At 41.2% G+C, this 16454-nt stretch overlaps 1 protein-coding gene across 5 annotated transcripts in view; it reads right to left on the reverse strand.

Moving 5' to 3' along the window:
- Nucleotides 1-11026: 11026 nt before the first annotated feature.
- NACC1 (nucleus accumbens associated 1) overlaps nucleotides 11027-16454 on the reverse strand; it is a 39073-nt gene continuing 33645 nt past the window's right edge. For 4 of the 5 annotated variants that reach the window (XM_042454732.1, XM_042454735.1, XM_042454733.1 and 1 more), the window contains 4 exons: nucleotides 14045-14218; nucleotides 12452-12557; nucleotides 12089-12186; nucleotides 11027-11703 (listed from right to left, as the gene is read on the reverse strand). In XM_042454732.1, the coding sequence (XP_042310666.1) occupies nucleotides 11444-11703; nucleotides 12089-12186; nucleotides 12452-12557; nucleotides 14045-14218 (638 nt within the window). In that variant the 3' untranslated portion in view covers nucleotides 11027-11443. The remainder of the gene's footprint in view (nucleotides 11704-12088; nucleotides 12187-12451; nucleotides 12558-14044; nucleotides 14219-16454) is intronic. The other variant, XM_042454736.1, reaches the window with a different exon arrangement.

The raw sequence follows: 16454 nt of genomic DNA on the forward strand, positions 1-16454 counted from the left end.
TACACCTTTGTTCTGAGAGTGTTTTTGGAAAGGAAGGACAGTGATTCATACACATTTAAGAGTGAAGGTCATACCCATAATCAGTCTGATACTACTTTAGAGCAGCAAGTGCTGAAAAAACTACCTTTAGAATTAAAATGTCATTGCTAATACCCATGGATAAGCCAGTCCTCTGAATGTAATAGTTAAATGATTTGATAATGATGCAATATACCCAAACCTTTTTGTTTGTTTTCTGAGTTTTTCTTCCCAATTTATAACAGCCCAAACCTCAGATCATATCTCCTCCTCTTATGTAACCAACTCAATATTTTTTTCTTAGTATATAACTTATAGCCCAGACCTAGCTATATTTGGAAAGAAATCCCATGGTGATCGCTGAAGCTTTCCCCAAGTAAGCACGCATAGTATTGTAGTCTTAGAACCCACTTCCAACAAAACAACCCTCTGTGGGTTCTGCTGAATTGAGAAATTAAGGCTTGTGCCTCAGACACATCCTCCTCTTGCTGATCAGCATGCTCTCTGATTTAAAAGAAGCATGTCAGCAGAAAAGGGAATGGGGCAGGTATGGGCAATTTCCCAGTGCTGCCTCCCACAATGGAACAGATTTGGGGAGGACGCAGCAAGGAAAGCAGGAATTGCCCCAAACAGTCCGTTTTGTTAATGATAGTGTCCCCATGGGACAAATGTGCCCTTGGGCAGTGAAGGAACACTTGCTGCACATGAAGGAAGAAACAATTACAGAGTGTTAAAGAGTGAAATTCTGACAAACGTTTCAGCCGCATTTAAGAGAATGCTTAAAAATAGGCTAGGTGGTCTTTAATTTGGTAGGATATTAAATGCTGGAAACAAACAAACCAACCTGTGTGAAGTCGAAGGCTTTCACAGCTGGCATCCATAGTTTTTTGTGGGTTTTTTTTGGGCTATGTGGCCATGTTCTAGAAGAGTTTCTTCCTGACGTTTCGCCAGGTATATCAGTTTTGCAATGGAGTTAGTTTGTTGGAAGTTGAGTTTTCTTCACATACTTTGCAGTGCTCCAAGCTTAGAACCCTGCTTTTAAATGAATCCAGTCTCTAGTTTCAACAAAGACACTGTATGATTATTCACACATCATAATCATGCTTAAAAAGGAAAAGTACCAGGCACACACTTGTTACAAACCTTTTTTTATTAACATTTCTGAATTCCTCTTTTTTTAATCTTTACAGTAGTTAATGTGCAATTCTTGATACTCTCAGGTCACAGGGATGAGGGAGTCACAAAATTTTTCTTGGCACTTAAAACACAGAACAAATACTGGCATTTTCCAGGGGCCAAAAGGGGATGGGGATTCGAGGTAAAAAGCAGGGAGGAGATGCTGAAGGAACCGGGAAGGGCTGGGTAGAGGAAAAAGGAGGTTGCTTTTGTTATTTTATTTTAAAGGACTGGTTTTCTTCTCTGGAAGGATTTTAAGAGGGGCAGGGGAGGGAGGGGGCTGATACTGGAGTAGCTGCTTGCGTCAACCCAAAGCGCCTGGAAGGGGAAAAAGAAGTCCATGCTGCATCTGCACAGAGGTTACATAATCAGGCTTCATTAGTGCTTTTCAGTGTACATTTTTGTCCTTTTTAAGAAAAAAAAATCTTAGCTCTAGTTTATGAAAGAATGAAAGATAAGAAAAATAAGAGATGACCAAAAACGTGAACAGAATAAAAAAATTAGACAAAGGCCTTAGTTTCCTCCCCAAATCTGGAGATAATTCTCACCCTCAGAAGAAAGCACACCCAAGACACAAATATGCCACTAGGGAGAATTTCTTATCTAGTTGGAAGACAACTTCATACTAATCTGAATCCAGGATTCTATTTGGGGCATCCCATTTATTCACAGCTTCCCTAAATGTTAAAGAGGTTTTCCAGGTTGATACTAGATTTTCCTAGTCTTAAAACCTCTGCCACCATTTGCAAGACAAAGATAGAATACTATGAATTGCATCAGAATGGGTCTTCTAAGATTGCTACAGGCCAAGCAGCATGTAATAGCAGTCCCCAATTATTACTTCAAATGCTCCTTTGCCAGTGTAATTTTGTTTTTGGAATGTAGACTGGCAAGTCCTGATTTGGAAGAGATGCTAGCTTGCACCACTTAACAGGGTAGGATTCTATACATTTTGGTTTTGAGGCTAGTGGGTGGCTTTGACCAGCTGAAACACAGCTAAGCCTTCAAACTAATCAATGTATGGCTCTGTTCTGTTGAGTGGCTAGGGAATGGGATAGGGGCATTCCTTAAGGCAATCACACCAGCAATCAAACATAGCCACATAAACAATGGAAGAGGCAATTCTGATTTATGTTACAGTCTAGACAGAACCATTGACTCTCTTGGCACCAGACCAAAGGCTCTATTTTCCAATTGCCTCAGTGATATATAAATATGAAATAGATGGTATATCTTCTCTCTCTTAATATAGGATCACCCTTTTCCCTTCTTGCAGTAACTCATCAAGCACCTCAAGAATCCCTATAGGTACTCGTCCCTGGGAGGTATCACTCTTATTGTACAATCCCCACTCTTTTTGTTCTGCCATTCATTTAATTCAACCAAGAGGTTTGAGTTATATATTAATTTCTGTTCAGGCCTAGACAGCATAATATTTAGATTGTCTATGTATGTCATAGCTATGCTCGAAGGAAGGTTCACCATCCAAAGAGGTTTTCAGGAACAGATAAAACAGCCTAGAATTAAATCTTTTAGGTGACTTATGGTGGAAAAGAAAGTGCACAATGAGGCTGACACATTTTCATTAAGCACGGGATCACTGGGCCTTTGTTTCCTCCTTCCGGTTCTTCTGTCTCAAAAAGACAATTAACAATCTTATTCCTTCCCTATTGGAGTCTCAAAGGCTAGAGAATATAGGAATATGCTTTAGATATAGAATAATGTCACTCGCCAGCTAGTTAAATATTGCCTTTATTGTCCCTCCTAGCCCTGCTTGGAGGTGCTTGGGACTGAAACTTGCAATACTTTGCATGCAAAAGATGTGCTGAAGAAGAAACTATGCACCTTTCTTCGAGCATAGCTATGACATACCTAGACAATCTAAAATTTATGCTGTCTAAATTCTTGAACAGAAATTAATATATAACTCAAACCTCTTGGTTGAATTAAGTATTGGATGAGGAGGTAAAATTAAACATCATGGGCATAATACCTATGCTTGCTGTACCAAGATGATGTAAAATGCCACCACATGCAGTAAATTAGAAACATGAAAACAGAGAGGCAACAATGGTGGAATAGAGCTGCTATAAAATAATCAAGAAGTTCATTTCTTCCATGTTTCTTCAATGCATTCCAGTTTCCTTCCCAAACTGCACCTCTGCTTTCCTACTTGTAACAAGGAAAGATACTCAGTACCACATAAACTGTATCTATTCCCAGTTTTACAGCTGAAGAAGAGAGACAAAGAGAAAGGAAATGTCCAAGGTCACAGTAAACTTAGTTAAAACAGAGAGCCAAAGTTGTTTTCAGTTCCATATGTCTTCCTTTCTTTTCTTTGCCAGAGTGCCTCTTAAAGAGTTATTCTCCCAATGCTGGTTTGGAGGTGAAAGTGGGTGGAAGGAAGTGGGTGCTGACATGCACTTGTATGCAAGGAAGGTGTGTTACAGCAATCTAAACTCTAATTCTTCCACATTTACCACTAAAAATGTTACAGGACCTAGCTGTGGTAGGTGAAAGGAGGCAAGAGTGAGGAAAACAGCTGAAAACAGCATCCAGAAAATGAGTTTTGAAAAGACTCAGTCCCATTGCACAGCTGAATTTCCCAGGCAGAGGCTGGTCTGGTTCCATAAGAGCAAACAGCAAACTTTTGGTTTTGGACTACAGTTCCCACTGGCCATGCTGGCTACAGCTTCTAACAGTTAAAGTCCAAAGCTTTGTGGGGAGGACAAGTGTTCTCCACACTAGTCATAGACAAAATGCTGGTGGTTTTTTTTAAAGAGCAAAATGCTACAGCTGCTTCCTGCTGGAGATGGCTCATCAGAATTAAATTGAGGGCAATGTTAACAACCACAGTTGCTGACTCTTGTGTATTCAGGTCAGCCAACTAGTGCAATAGCAGGAGGCTTACATTTATGAAAGAATGAGTCATGGGCACAACATTAAGGGAAAGGGAAGGACTGGGGCCATATGCAAAAAGTGTAGCTGTATTCAGCTACTTGTTCCTAAGAAATGGCAGCCACAGATACACATCTCCATTTACATTAGACCACTCAGCCTTGCATAGATGAGCGTGGAAGTGCAATGCATCTCCAGACCTGCCTCCACAACGATTAAGCATGCCCTACAGCTGGTTATGCACAAATCTCCCTTGTGTTGCGATTATAAATGTGCTCTTTTTGTTCAGGTCTCATATTATTCATTACCTGAACAAGTTAGATTCCATCCCACCCCCGCCCCTTCAAAAAAAAACTATTTGAGGAAAAGCAGTACGAGTGAGACAGACAGACAGACAGAGTGTTTTAACAATGCTTTAACAATAGTTCCTTTTTGAAGCCATACAGTACCCCTTGCCTCCTATTCTTAGCAGGAGCATGACTGAAGAATCTTCAGCATAAGTAAATAATGAACTACACTGACCCATATTTGGTTTCTAGTAAATGTCTATGATTTTTTTAAAAAATCTCATTTTTCTATCACTTCATCTTCTTGAGAGAAAAATACAAATCAAGAAGGAAGGGGAATGGATTCAATTAGGAAAGTGACTGCACATACAATGGGAATACAGGGAGATAATTCTGACTGAATGGCAAAAGAATTACTTCTTCAGTGTAAAAAGATGTGAAAACAGGGAAAGAGGATCTGGAAGAAAGTAGAAACAGTATAATGTCTAAAACTGTGTTGATGTCAACATTTAAGTTTTCATATCTTGCCAAAAGTAATGCATTTCTCTGAGCATAATGCAAATGGTAGCATGATCACTTTGCATCATGGATTTTTATCAAGACAATCACCAAAAGAGTAATTCTGGAAAACACTAGAAAAAGAAATTTCTCTGCAAATTCACAAATATATAATGCCTGGGATTACCTGGGGAAGTGATGAAAATAAAACTAATACAATGCTGGCTTCAATTTGTATGTAGATTTACCCACAGTAAAGTCCAATAATGCCTAAATACCCTGAAGGCACTAGATCCCATCTGATCTTGGAGGCTAAGCAGGGTTAGCTCTAGTTAGCACTTGGATGGAAGACCACCAACAAATATCAGGTGCTGTAGGTTATATTTCAGAGGAAGGAACTGGCAAAACCACCTCCTTGGCTAAGAACACCATATGAAATTCATGAGGTTGATGTAAGTCGACGGGCAACTTGAAGGCACACAGAACAAAGTAAAATGATGACTGATTTGATCTGAAAAAATATTTCACAGGAAGTAGCCCTTGGGCCAACACATGGCAAGCTTGAGTGTTCTGCCTCAAGACTAGTTTATTTGAGCTCACAGTTTCCTGCCAGCTAAGCCCTCTGCAAAATGTCTTTATTTATACCTTCTCAAATATAGGACTTTTATCTGTCTTTGTCTCCCTCCAGTGACGGCAAAAGGAAATGTCCTGCTTTGCATATCCACAGCAGTAAGACGGCTAACTGCTGGCAGAGAAAACGAAAGAGATCCCTGGTGCAAAAAAGCAATTCTTGCAGGATGGTTACAATATTAAAACCAAAATGTTTTCTTGCAGTTCAGTTCTATGTATGTCTATCCAGAAGCATGATCCATTGCATTCAATGGGATTTAGTCCCGAGTAAGTAGTTTAGGATTGCATGGTAGAGACTTTTTCCACAGAGCTCAAAAAGACAAATGTAAAGGTGATGATTTGTAAAAGAACACAAGACTCTTTCACCTTTTATAGTTGTCTATGTAAGAGAATTTTGGCAGGTATAACAGTCTTTGAGGCGACTGCTGGAAAAACTGCATTATTTCTACAGTGCAGAAGGCTTGCTATCTCCAGTAAATTTGCCATTTTTTTGCCTTGAGAGAGAATCTGGTAAAGAAAAAAAGCTTCTGTGGTGCTGATATCTGCAGAGGAGCACAGCTCAAAGATGGAAAAACAAGTCTAAACTGGCCCTGACTTAGGAAAAGGCCTGAATAGCATTGCAGTTGGGAGCAGTGGGAGATTTTGGGAAAGAAGAACCATGCAGAAAGCATCAAAGAGTGTGTGCTCCCTTCAGGTGCAGAGGGGCCATGAGAAACTTGCAGCTGACTCCATACCCTTTGCTGTCAGTGGCTGAAGCCAAAGAGAAACACCAAGGCTCAGAAGCTGGACCTGGTGATCCTGGAGCAGCTCATGACCATACTGCCAGCAAAGATATCAGGGGATCCTGGAACCAAACCCCAGCAGATAACAAGGGCCCATTATATCAAGATAGTTGAAGGCACCCATCACTACTACATCTATCCTTTCAGAGTGTGTGGTCATCTGTTCTAGAAAGGCATCATTCAGTTCCTCAGTTTGACTTGGGAATCTGTAGTAGACTCCCACAATAACACCTCTGTTGTTTCCTTCCCCTTTAATTTTTATCCAGTTGCTCTCCACCTGATTTCCAGGTTTTAAGTCCTCATATTGAGGAGGAAGCTAATTTGTTTTCTGCCGCTCCAGAGAACAGGACCTGGAACAATGGATGCAAGCTACAGGAAAAGATTCCACCTCAACATTAGGAGGAACTTCCTGACAGTAAGAGCTGTTTGACAGTGGAACAAACTCCCTCGGAGTGTAGTGGAGTCTCCTTCCTTAGAGGTCTTTAAACAGAGGCTGGATGGCCATCTGTCAGGGATGCTTTATAAAAGTTTCCATTTATAAAATGTTTGATTTCCTCTGTTGTAAAGATTGTCACCCATTGCCTCAGTTCATGATTTGAGAGGACAACTTGATTCACGCTAAGGAAGGGTAATGAAGGTTTGGCATAACAATAAACTAAGTGTGCAGTAGATCTTGCTAGAATAGCAAGGATGTTACGGTGGGAGTCTACTACAGACCCCCAAGTCAGAGTGAGGAATTGGATGGTATCTTTGTAGAACAGATGACCACACAGTCAGAAAAGAGAGATGTAGTAGTGATGGGTGACTTCAACTATCCTGATATTTGCTGGAAGTCAAACTCAGCTATTTTAGATCTGATCCTAACCAACAAGGATGACTTGGTTAATGGGGTGCAAGTGGTGGGATCATTGGGTGGAAGTGACCATGTTCTCCTGGAGTTTGTCATACAATGGAAAGGAGAAGCTAGGCATAGTCAGACACTCATCCTATACTTTCAGCGGATTTCAGTAAACTTAGAGAAGTATTGAGGGTGATCCTGTGGTCAGAAATACTAAAAGGGAAGGGAGTTCAGGCTGGATGGGAGTTTCTTAAAAGACAGATACTGAAGGCACAATTTCAAACAGTTCCAGTGAGAATGAAAAATGGGAGGTGTCTCAAGAAACCAGGATGGATGACTAAGGAACTTTCAACCAAGCTGACTTTTAAACGAACATGTATAAGAAATGGAAAAAGGGGGAAATCACGAAAAAGGAATTCAAAGAAATAGCAGGCATGTGTAGGGGTAAAGTCAGAAAAGCTAAAGTGTAGAATGAACTCAGGCTTGCTAGAGAGGTTAAAAAGAATAAAAAGGGATTTTTTGGATATGACTGCAGCAAAAGGAAGAAGGAGGAAATGGGAGGGCCACTGTGTGGAAAAGATGGCAAAATGCTAACAGGGGACAGAGAAAAGGCAGAATTACTCAACACCTTCTTTGCCTCAGTCTTCTCAGAAAAGGCAAAGGGTGCTCAACCTGAGGATAATGGAGCAGAGGACAGAATAGGGGAATTTCAGCACAGAATAAGTAAAGAGATAGTAGAGGAATACCTTGTTAATCTAAATGAATTTAAGTCTCCAGGACCAGATGAACTACATCCAAGGGTATTAAAAGAACTGGCAAATGTAATATCAGAGCCATTGGCAATAATCTTTGAAAACTCCTGGAAAACAGGAGAGATCCCAGCAGACTGGCGGAGGGCAAACGTTGTCCCCATCTTCAAAAAGGGGAAAAAAGAGGATCCCAACAATTATTGTCCAGTTAGTCTGACATCAATACCAGGAAAGATTCTGGAGCAGATCATTAAACAGAGAGTCTGTGAACATCTAGAAGGCAATGCCATAATCACAAAAAGTCAACATGGGTTTCAGAGAAACAAGTCATGCCAGACAAATCTAATCTCTTTCTTTGATAAAATTACCAGCTTGGTAGATGAAGGGAATGCTGTGGATATAGTATATCTTGATTTCAGTAAGGCCTTTGACAAAGTTCCCCATGACATTCTTGCAAACAAGCTTGTAAAATGTGGACTAGACAAGGTAACTGTTACATGGATTTGTAACTGGTTGACCGGCCGAACCCAAAGGGTGCTCAACAATGGCTCCTTTTCATCCTGGAGGGAAGTGACCAGTGGGGTCCCACAGGGCTCTGTCCTGGGCCCAGTGCTATTCAACATCTTTATCAATGACCTGGATGACAGAATTGGGAGCATACTTATCAAATTTGCAGATGACACCAAATTAGGAGGAATAGCTAATACCCCAGAGAACAGGATCAAGATCCAAAATGACCTGAATAGACTAGAAAGCTGGGCCAAAGCTAACAAAATGAAATTCAACACGGAGAAATGTAAGGTATTGCACTTAGGGCGGAAAAATAAAATGCACAGATATAGGATGGGTGACACCTGGCTGAATGAAACTACGTGTGAAAGGGATCTAGGAGTCCAAGTAGACCACAAGTTGAACATGAGTCAACAGTGTGATGCGGCAGCTAAAAAGGCCAATGCAATTTTAGGCTGCATCAATAAAAGTATAGTGTCTAGATCAAGAGAAGTAATAGTGCCACTGTATTCTGCTTTGGTCAGGCTCCACCTGGAATATTGTGTCCAGTTCTGGGTACCACAATTCAAAAAGGACATTGAGAAACTGGAGCGTGTCCATAGGAGGGCGACTAAAATGGTGAAAGGTCTGGAAACCTTGCCCGATGAAGAACGACTCAGGGAGCTGGGGATGTTTAGCCTGGAGAAGAGAAGGTTAAGAGGTGATATGATAGCCCTGTTTAAATATTGGAAAGGATGTCATATTGAGGAGGGAGCAAGCTTGTTTTCTGCTGCTCCAGAGAACAGGACCCGGAACAATGGATGCAAGCTGCAGGAAAAGAGATTCCACCTCAACATTCCTGACAGCAAGGGCTGTTCGACAGTGGAACACACTCCCTCGGAGTGTAGTGGAATCTCCTTCCTTGGAGGTCTTTAAGCAGAGGCTAGATGGCCATCTCTCGGGGATGCTTTGATTTGGATTTCCTGCATGGCAGGGGGTTGGACTGGATGGCCCGTGCGGTCTCTTCCAACTCTATGATTCCAATATCTACACTGTGTGTATGGAGACGCAGTAAAAGTAACTAGAACCTAGGTGTTCATGCCAGACTCCACATTCTCTCAGTCTTAAAAAACCAAGCCTTTGGATCAACTGACACTCAGAAGTGAAAACTGATAGAGTGGGGGAAGGCAAGAAGTGAAATTTCACGTTGCAGTTTATTGTCTATTGTTGGAAATGAAGCCCCAGCAAAGTTTTCAAACCACTTGACAGAGACACTGGCCTCAAGAGTCCAACAGGACACACCCTCCCTTTGTCTCCAGGCTTAGAGGCTGTCATCCAACATCCTCATGTATTGGGGAGGTTGTGAAATTGTCAGGCTCAAGGAAGGGAGGCTTTCTCCCTGGGGTTTGTCTCTTCCTTCAGAACCTGGTCCCCAACCTTTGTGAAGCTGAAGCAGCAGAAATGGCTGTCATTTGTTGAAACAGTGTGCAAAAGTGTGGTCTGGACAGAGGACCAGTTCTTTAGCAGGGATATTGAAAAAGCAAGTTCTAGGCTCAGTTTTAGACCATGACAACAGAGGAAGACAGACAGTTGTCTTTCAGTATACAATTTCAGCCTCCAAAATTGTAGCACTTCGGGCTTCTGCATATGTGCTACTGTCCCTGATAGAACTACAGACTGGCTGAAAACTGAACTGTTTGCAAACTGCACCCTGTACAACACCTTACCATTTCTGTGAAAAGCTCCAGAAGAAAGTGGAGGTCTCACAGCTGTGTTATAAGCGGATGCTGGTCTTGTGGCATCCCTAACATCTATGGGGGTATCAACATTGTTCCCTCCATTGACTCTGTGCCACCAAATTGCTCTGCCATACTGGTTTGGCTACATACTATCAAGTTTATAGGCCACCCAATCAAAACCTGTAAGACAAACAAATAAAGGGCCACCAATCACAACATTACTTTAAAAAACAAAATGCACCCCCCCCCAAAAAAAAACCCCAAGTCAATTTAAAATGTAAATAGCTACCATTACCTTTCCAAGGCCCATTTTTAGATACCTACAATTTAAATTATGAATTTAAAAAGTAACACCCCTCTGTCATTTAAAACAGTTCCTTTTAGTCACTTTTTAGAAAAGCATCAGAATGCTACGAAATTGCTGGCCTGTGATACAAAACACGCCCTGTAACTATAAACGTAACTCAAGCAGTTATAGTCACACTGCAAAAAGAGTGATTCCTCAACAACTGTAATGTTTAGTATGTCTTAGTTATTGCAACAATAACTATAATAATAATTACTAGGATTTTTTATTTATAACTAATTACTTTCACGCTCTGAGAGTGAGGAAGGTGCATAGGTTTGGGGGGCATGCAAAGCAGAGTTGTGTGTGCATGTGTAGAAAGATACTAACACAGCAGTAGGAGAGGGACTGCAAGACCTGAGCATGCCTAACTAAGAGGAGAGAGAAGAGGAAGGATATGACAAAACAACAGCATTGGGTTCAAAAGCCCTTCCCTGTTTATGTTTATCATGGCACTAGGATTTTTCCACTCTCTAATGTAGACCTGAGGAAAGACTTGGTGATGAACCCAAGTTAGAGCCATGTCTGGAGAGAACTAGGTCTGGTGAAAGAAGAGGCAGCATTCTGGAACCATACTTCTCTGGATCATGGCCTTTTTTATTTATTTTTTGCAAATTTGTTTGCTTTTAAAAAATCTACTAAAATATATTTCTAAAAAAAATTATAGCATGAGAATAGAAGGAAGGTGGGGATTGGGGGAGGGGAGAGGAGGGTGAGAATGCCAGCCAGAACTGCCAATACATCAGCAGAGCCTCCCCTATGAGCTCATACTACCTGTGGTGCTTAAGGAAGCAAGGCCCATGTTTAAGAAAATTTGTTTTTGAAAGGAGACAGCACAAATGCTTTCTTTCTCCTCTGCCAAAACAAAAACAAACCAACAACGGAAAAAAATGAAAGAAAGGAAATGAAAAAAGGTGGAAAACAATTCTACAAAAATCAACTTAGGAAATAAAAATCATTGATTGGGAAAAAAAGAAGAGACCTTGGGCATGTTTACTGGAGGCCCTCCGCAGAAGTGCCTGCATCACCATCATGGCTGCCTGTCTCAAAGCTGTGCTCCACCCCCATGATGTCTGGCTCCATTTTGCCAGTGTCATTGATGAAGGTCGTGTAGGTATCGCCCTCAGCCATCAGTAGTTTCAGTTTGGGGATCCAGCTCTTACGGACGACACGCCGTGCGTTTGTGCACATGTCAGCAGCAATAGCATTCATCTCGCTTTCCTTGAAGTTTGGGGCAAAGTTCTGGCAATAAACTGAGACAGGGAAAGGATGCAAAGTTGTGATTGGAGCAAGTAGAGCACCAAAAGGGAACAATTCCATACCTCTTGATTCCCAGTGCCAACATCTGCCTGGCGGCTGCCAAAACACCAATATAACTGACACTTGGCCAAGTCTACAGCTACTGCATCCATTGAGAGAGAGGACCCATTTTGAAGTCTTTACATGCAACACTAAGACGATCTCTTCTGCTGTGATCACAATGGATTTGAGGACCCTGAAGGATCTGACTACGACACACAGCCCCTTGTTCTGATGCTACACAGCTACAGACAACTCCCAAAACTCTCCTTCAAGAAGGCTCTGTTTGACTCCCATACCCTCAAGCCCCACCCCAGGATCTTTTTAGCAAACACTTACACTTCACGGCATGCAGCACCCGGCTGTCTAGAGGTTTCCTGCTAGGGTCGTTGGTAGAGGAGCGGATTCCAGTGCCGCAACTGTTGGCAAGGGTATTCCTAGCAAGCAGTTAAAGAGAAAGCAATTAAAATCTAAACAGACTCGCTAACTTCATCCCTTTCCCAGTTGACAGCTCAGTTTATCTCAATCTGGATTTAGTTGAAGGCCTAGTACCTATCTTGTCCTCTCTCTCTAGCAAAGTTTTTAAGAGCTCCTTACCTCTAAAGCAGAAAGATATATGGGTGCAAAAACCGAAGCAAACAAGGGAGCGGGGAACCAGACAGACACAAGACTCCTCTTCCAACACATCCGTTGAGAACTCACCGGTCAAAGAAGGATGCTAATAGCCGTCTGAGAAGCACTTTGTGTCGTGTCCCAGCACTTACATGACAATTCATCAGCTGTGCCCGAGTAATGTACACATTGGTACCTATGCAGGAAAGTGAAACAGAGAAAGGGGGGGGGGGGAGATGCAGAGGGAGACAAAGCCTGTTGTAAAAACACAAAACTTCCACATTGGCCTGAGATAAATAAGCTTTCTAACAAAATATCACCTTTTCCTAAATGCTTTGTGGGAGCAACAAAATTTCATGTAGTTCTGATAAGATCCACAGCCCGTTTCACTTCCAATAACATGTGGAAAGTGATGCTTAACATGAGGTCGTTAATAGTTTTTGTGAGCCTAGCCCTGTCTTTGCAATTCAGCTGCACAAGTGGCCTTGGTGAGGCTGCATATTACATTCCATGACTATTATACAGTCCTTTAGGGGATATTTGTGGCTAGGAACTATGGCATTTCAGTAATCCTGGGAAGATAGACACAAAGATTAGGAAGCCAAAAGAAGAAGTTTGGAAAAACTAACAAGCAGGATTGAGATCTACTGGGCTGGAAGAGGCTTGGCTTTTGAGCAATCTCTTCTCCTGGGCAGGAAGAGGAAATAGTTTGGAACTTATACAGGAAAGACAATCAGCAGCAACCAAATCTTTCAAAAGCACTCTATGCGGGATACCATGTGCTAGATACTACCAAGTTGACAAGAGCACTAAGAGAGTTTCTGCCTTTCCCACTGAACAACTGAGCATCAGCCTGCTTGCTGTCAGTCCAACAATCTTGAATTCTCTAGTGGGGCCAAGGAAAACTAAAATATGGGTTTATAATCAAGCACGATTTAAAAATGGATCTCCTTTGACACTTTCTCCCGGCTTCTCTCTCAGCAGCATTTAAATTGAAAGAATGAGTTTCTCTACTTTAATTCAAGACATTCATTTCAAGCATGATTTCCTCAGAGTTTGCTCTCAGCCTAAAGCAGAAGGCACAATAAGGTCCCATTTAGCTCATTTCAACTGATCCACCATGGCAGAAAATACCATAGAGCAAAGCTACAAAAACTGGAAGCTAATCTGCCTGGGTAGGCTATCCCAAGGGCTAATGAGGCTCTGTGGCCATGTGCACATTTAGTGCTATGGATTTAGTGCTAAGCAAAACTGCAGATGCATAATTTTAGCTTGTTATTCCTTGAGCTCAATCCCCTCTCCACTGCTTGTCTTTATGGAAGGTGCAGGGCTGTATGATGAGATTTACCAGTTAACATTTTATGGGGGTGGGTAGGGTAGGAATTCTGGATTTGAGGGATATTTAAGAAAGGCTGCCATAGAATGAGCAGACTTCCTGAATTCCAGCATGATATATGCTAACTATCAAGGCCACCTTGTTTTGGGGGATAAGCTCGAACACATAGTCATTGAACAACAACAACAACAACAATAAAAAACCACCCCCCACCAAAAGCCTCAGTGCATCAGAGTGAAATGGCAAGTAACCAGGCTCTTACTGGCTGCAACTAGTTCAAAGCCAATAAGCTTCTCCACACCTCCATATTAATTCTTGACCCTAATGGGCTAAGTAATTTTCCTCACCAATCACAAGTTCCAGTTTCTCAGCTGGATCACCTTCATCGTACAACTTGGGATGGCACCGATTCCCAATCTGGTTGATAAGCTCAGCTGGCAGCGAAGCCAGGTCCTGCCGCACCCGTATCCGGTTACGAGACTCCGATTGCACCTGGTCTGGCAGTGCTTCCACTTTCTCTGCTGGGCAAAGAAGGCAGGGAAGGAGAGGTTTTTATTTTTCTTTAAAATGAAGAAAATTGGGGAAAAGCAAGTATGGAATAGAAGTGGAAATTGTGGAATCCAAATAAGACATTTTCCCCTTCTTTAAAAGCTTCTAAATCTGCAACCACATAGACATGCCATAAGAATTATTTATGGATTTGTTATCACATCCCTTTTTAAAATGGGACCACAAGAGCTACTCCATCTGCCAAGAACAGAAAGCCATTTAACACTATACGTACTGGATATTTTCAACAGAAGACCAATGGCAGGGAATTGGACTGAACGACCGTTGTGGTTTGCTCCAATTCTATGATTCTAAGGGTGAAAAATGCTGGTCACTCTTATTGCCAAAGGGAAATCTAGGTCAGTGGTGAGGAAAGACCTCTGCTTAAAATCAATCAACCAATCAATCAATCAAACAAAACACTCCCTGAATCCCACCTTTACTTTATAAACTTTGGACTGTTTCTATTATTTCGTTCCTAGACAAGGTGCTGGCTGTGGCTACTCAGCTCTAAGTGAAACAGATTATCTAGGTCAGTGATTCCCAAACTTCGGTCTTCCAGATGTTTTGCACTTTACCTCCCAAAATTCCTGATTGTTTGCCCAAATGGACAGGACTTCTGGGAGCTGAAATCGAAAACACCAGGAGGACCAAAGTTTGAGAAACACTGATCTAGGTCAATGCTTCCCAAGCTATCTGATGCAGGAGGCTGGACAATTCTTCCCCTGCCCCAATGTGCGTGAGACCAGAACCGTATTTGTGTCCATTGGCTACAATTACTTCTTTCTTTCCTAGAAACTCACCAGAGCAGGGCAGCCAATGGATCACGGATTGGCATGGGTCTATAGACCATCACTTTTAAGAAGCACTGGTCTAGACTGGGATCTGGACAGTGGGAACTCTTAGTTGGATCTGCTGGCCTTCTTAGCAACTTTCAGTGCTGTTGAACATGATATTCTCCTGAATCACTTGTCTGAGATGGGACATAGAGGCTGTTTTACTGTTTGATGGTGGTTTCAGTCCTTTGTGGATGACAAGTTCAAATGTTGGTGCAGATGAACAGGGACTCCTGTTTGCTGTTATGGGAAATGTCTTCTGGTGTTTTGTGGTTCAATGCCACCAGTGTGCTGATGATATACAACTGTACCTCCCCTTTCCAATTAAATCCACTGAAACGATTATCTCAAATGAAAAACATTTTCTGCAATGGGACAGAGAAATTAGTAAATTCATGTGGGATGGGAAAAAACCCCGAGTGAGATTTAAGACAATGCAGGATGATTGGAAAAGAGGTGGATTGGGTTTACCAAGTTTAAAAATCTATTTTTATTCTTGTTGCTTCGACTGGTTGACTGAATGGTTTAAACTTGAGAACATGGAATTGTTGAACTTAGAAACAATAGATTTGATTTATGGATTACACGCCTATCTTTACTATGATAAAGTTAAAGTCAATAAGATCTTTCTTAATCACTGTGTGTGGAAGCCTCTAATTAGAGCCTGGGTTAAATTTAAACCTTTAATTTATAGAAAATTGCCTTACTGGACATCAGTAAATGAGGCTTTTCACAGAAAGGACAGTATGTCCCCTACAAGATGGTTAAACTATAAAGACTTGACTAAATTTGATCATGTGACTAATATGCCAGAACTAAAGTCTCAAGAAGAGCTATGTGCTAATGGCTTTTCTTTACATTGGTTTCTATATCGGCAAATCAAAGAGAGGTTTATGTTGGATAATAAATTAATAGGAATATAATTGGCAACATTAAATTTTTGATAAAATTATCTTTGACAATAATTCCAAAAAAGTGTCCTTATTTTATAAGTTCTTCTTAAAATTGGAAATGCTTGAAGAAACGGTGAAACCTACAATGATCAAATGGGCTCAAGATCTAAATGAAGCAATACCCCTGGAACAATGGGCAAAAAATTGGAAAAATAGATTAAAACACACTGTATGTATAGATGTTAAAGAAAATTATTTCGATGGTACCTTACGCCCACTAGAATAACCAATAACAGAAATAGTAATCCAATTTGTTGGAAATGTGGGAAAGCACTGGGTTCTTTTTTGCATATGTGGTGGAACTGCGAATTAGCAAAAAAATACTGGAATCAAATTCATGGAAAAATTCAAAATATATTAAAATGTCAATTTAAGTTAGATCCAAAATGTTATTTGTTAAATATGATTGAGGACACACA

Source organism: Sceloporus undulatus, chromosome 2 (assembly GCF_019175285.1).
Source record: "Sceloporus undulatus isolate JIND9_A2432 ecotype Alabama chromosome 2, SceUnd_v1.1, whole genome shotgun sequence".
In the NCBI taxonomy this organism is placed as follows: Eukaryota; Metazoa; Chordata; class Lepidosauria; order Squamata; family Phrynosomatidae; genus Sceloporus; species Sceloporus undulatus.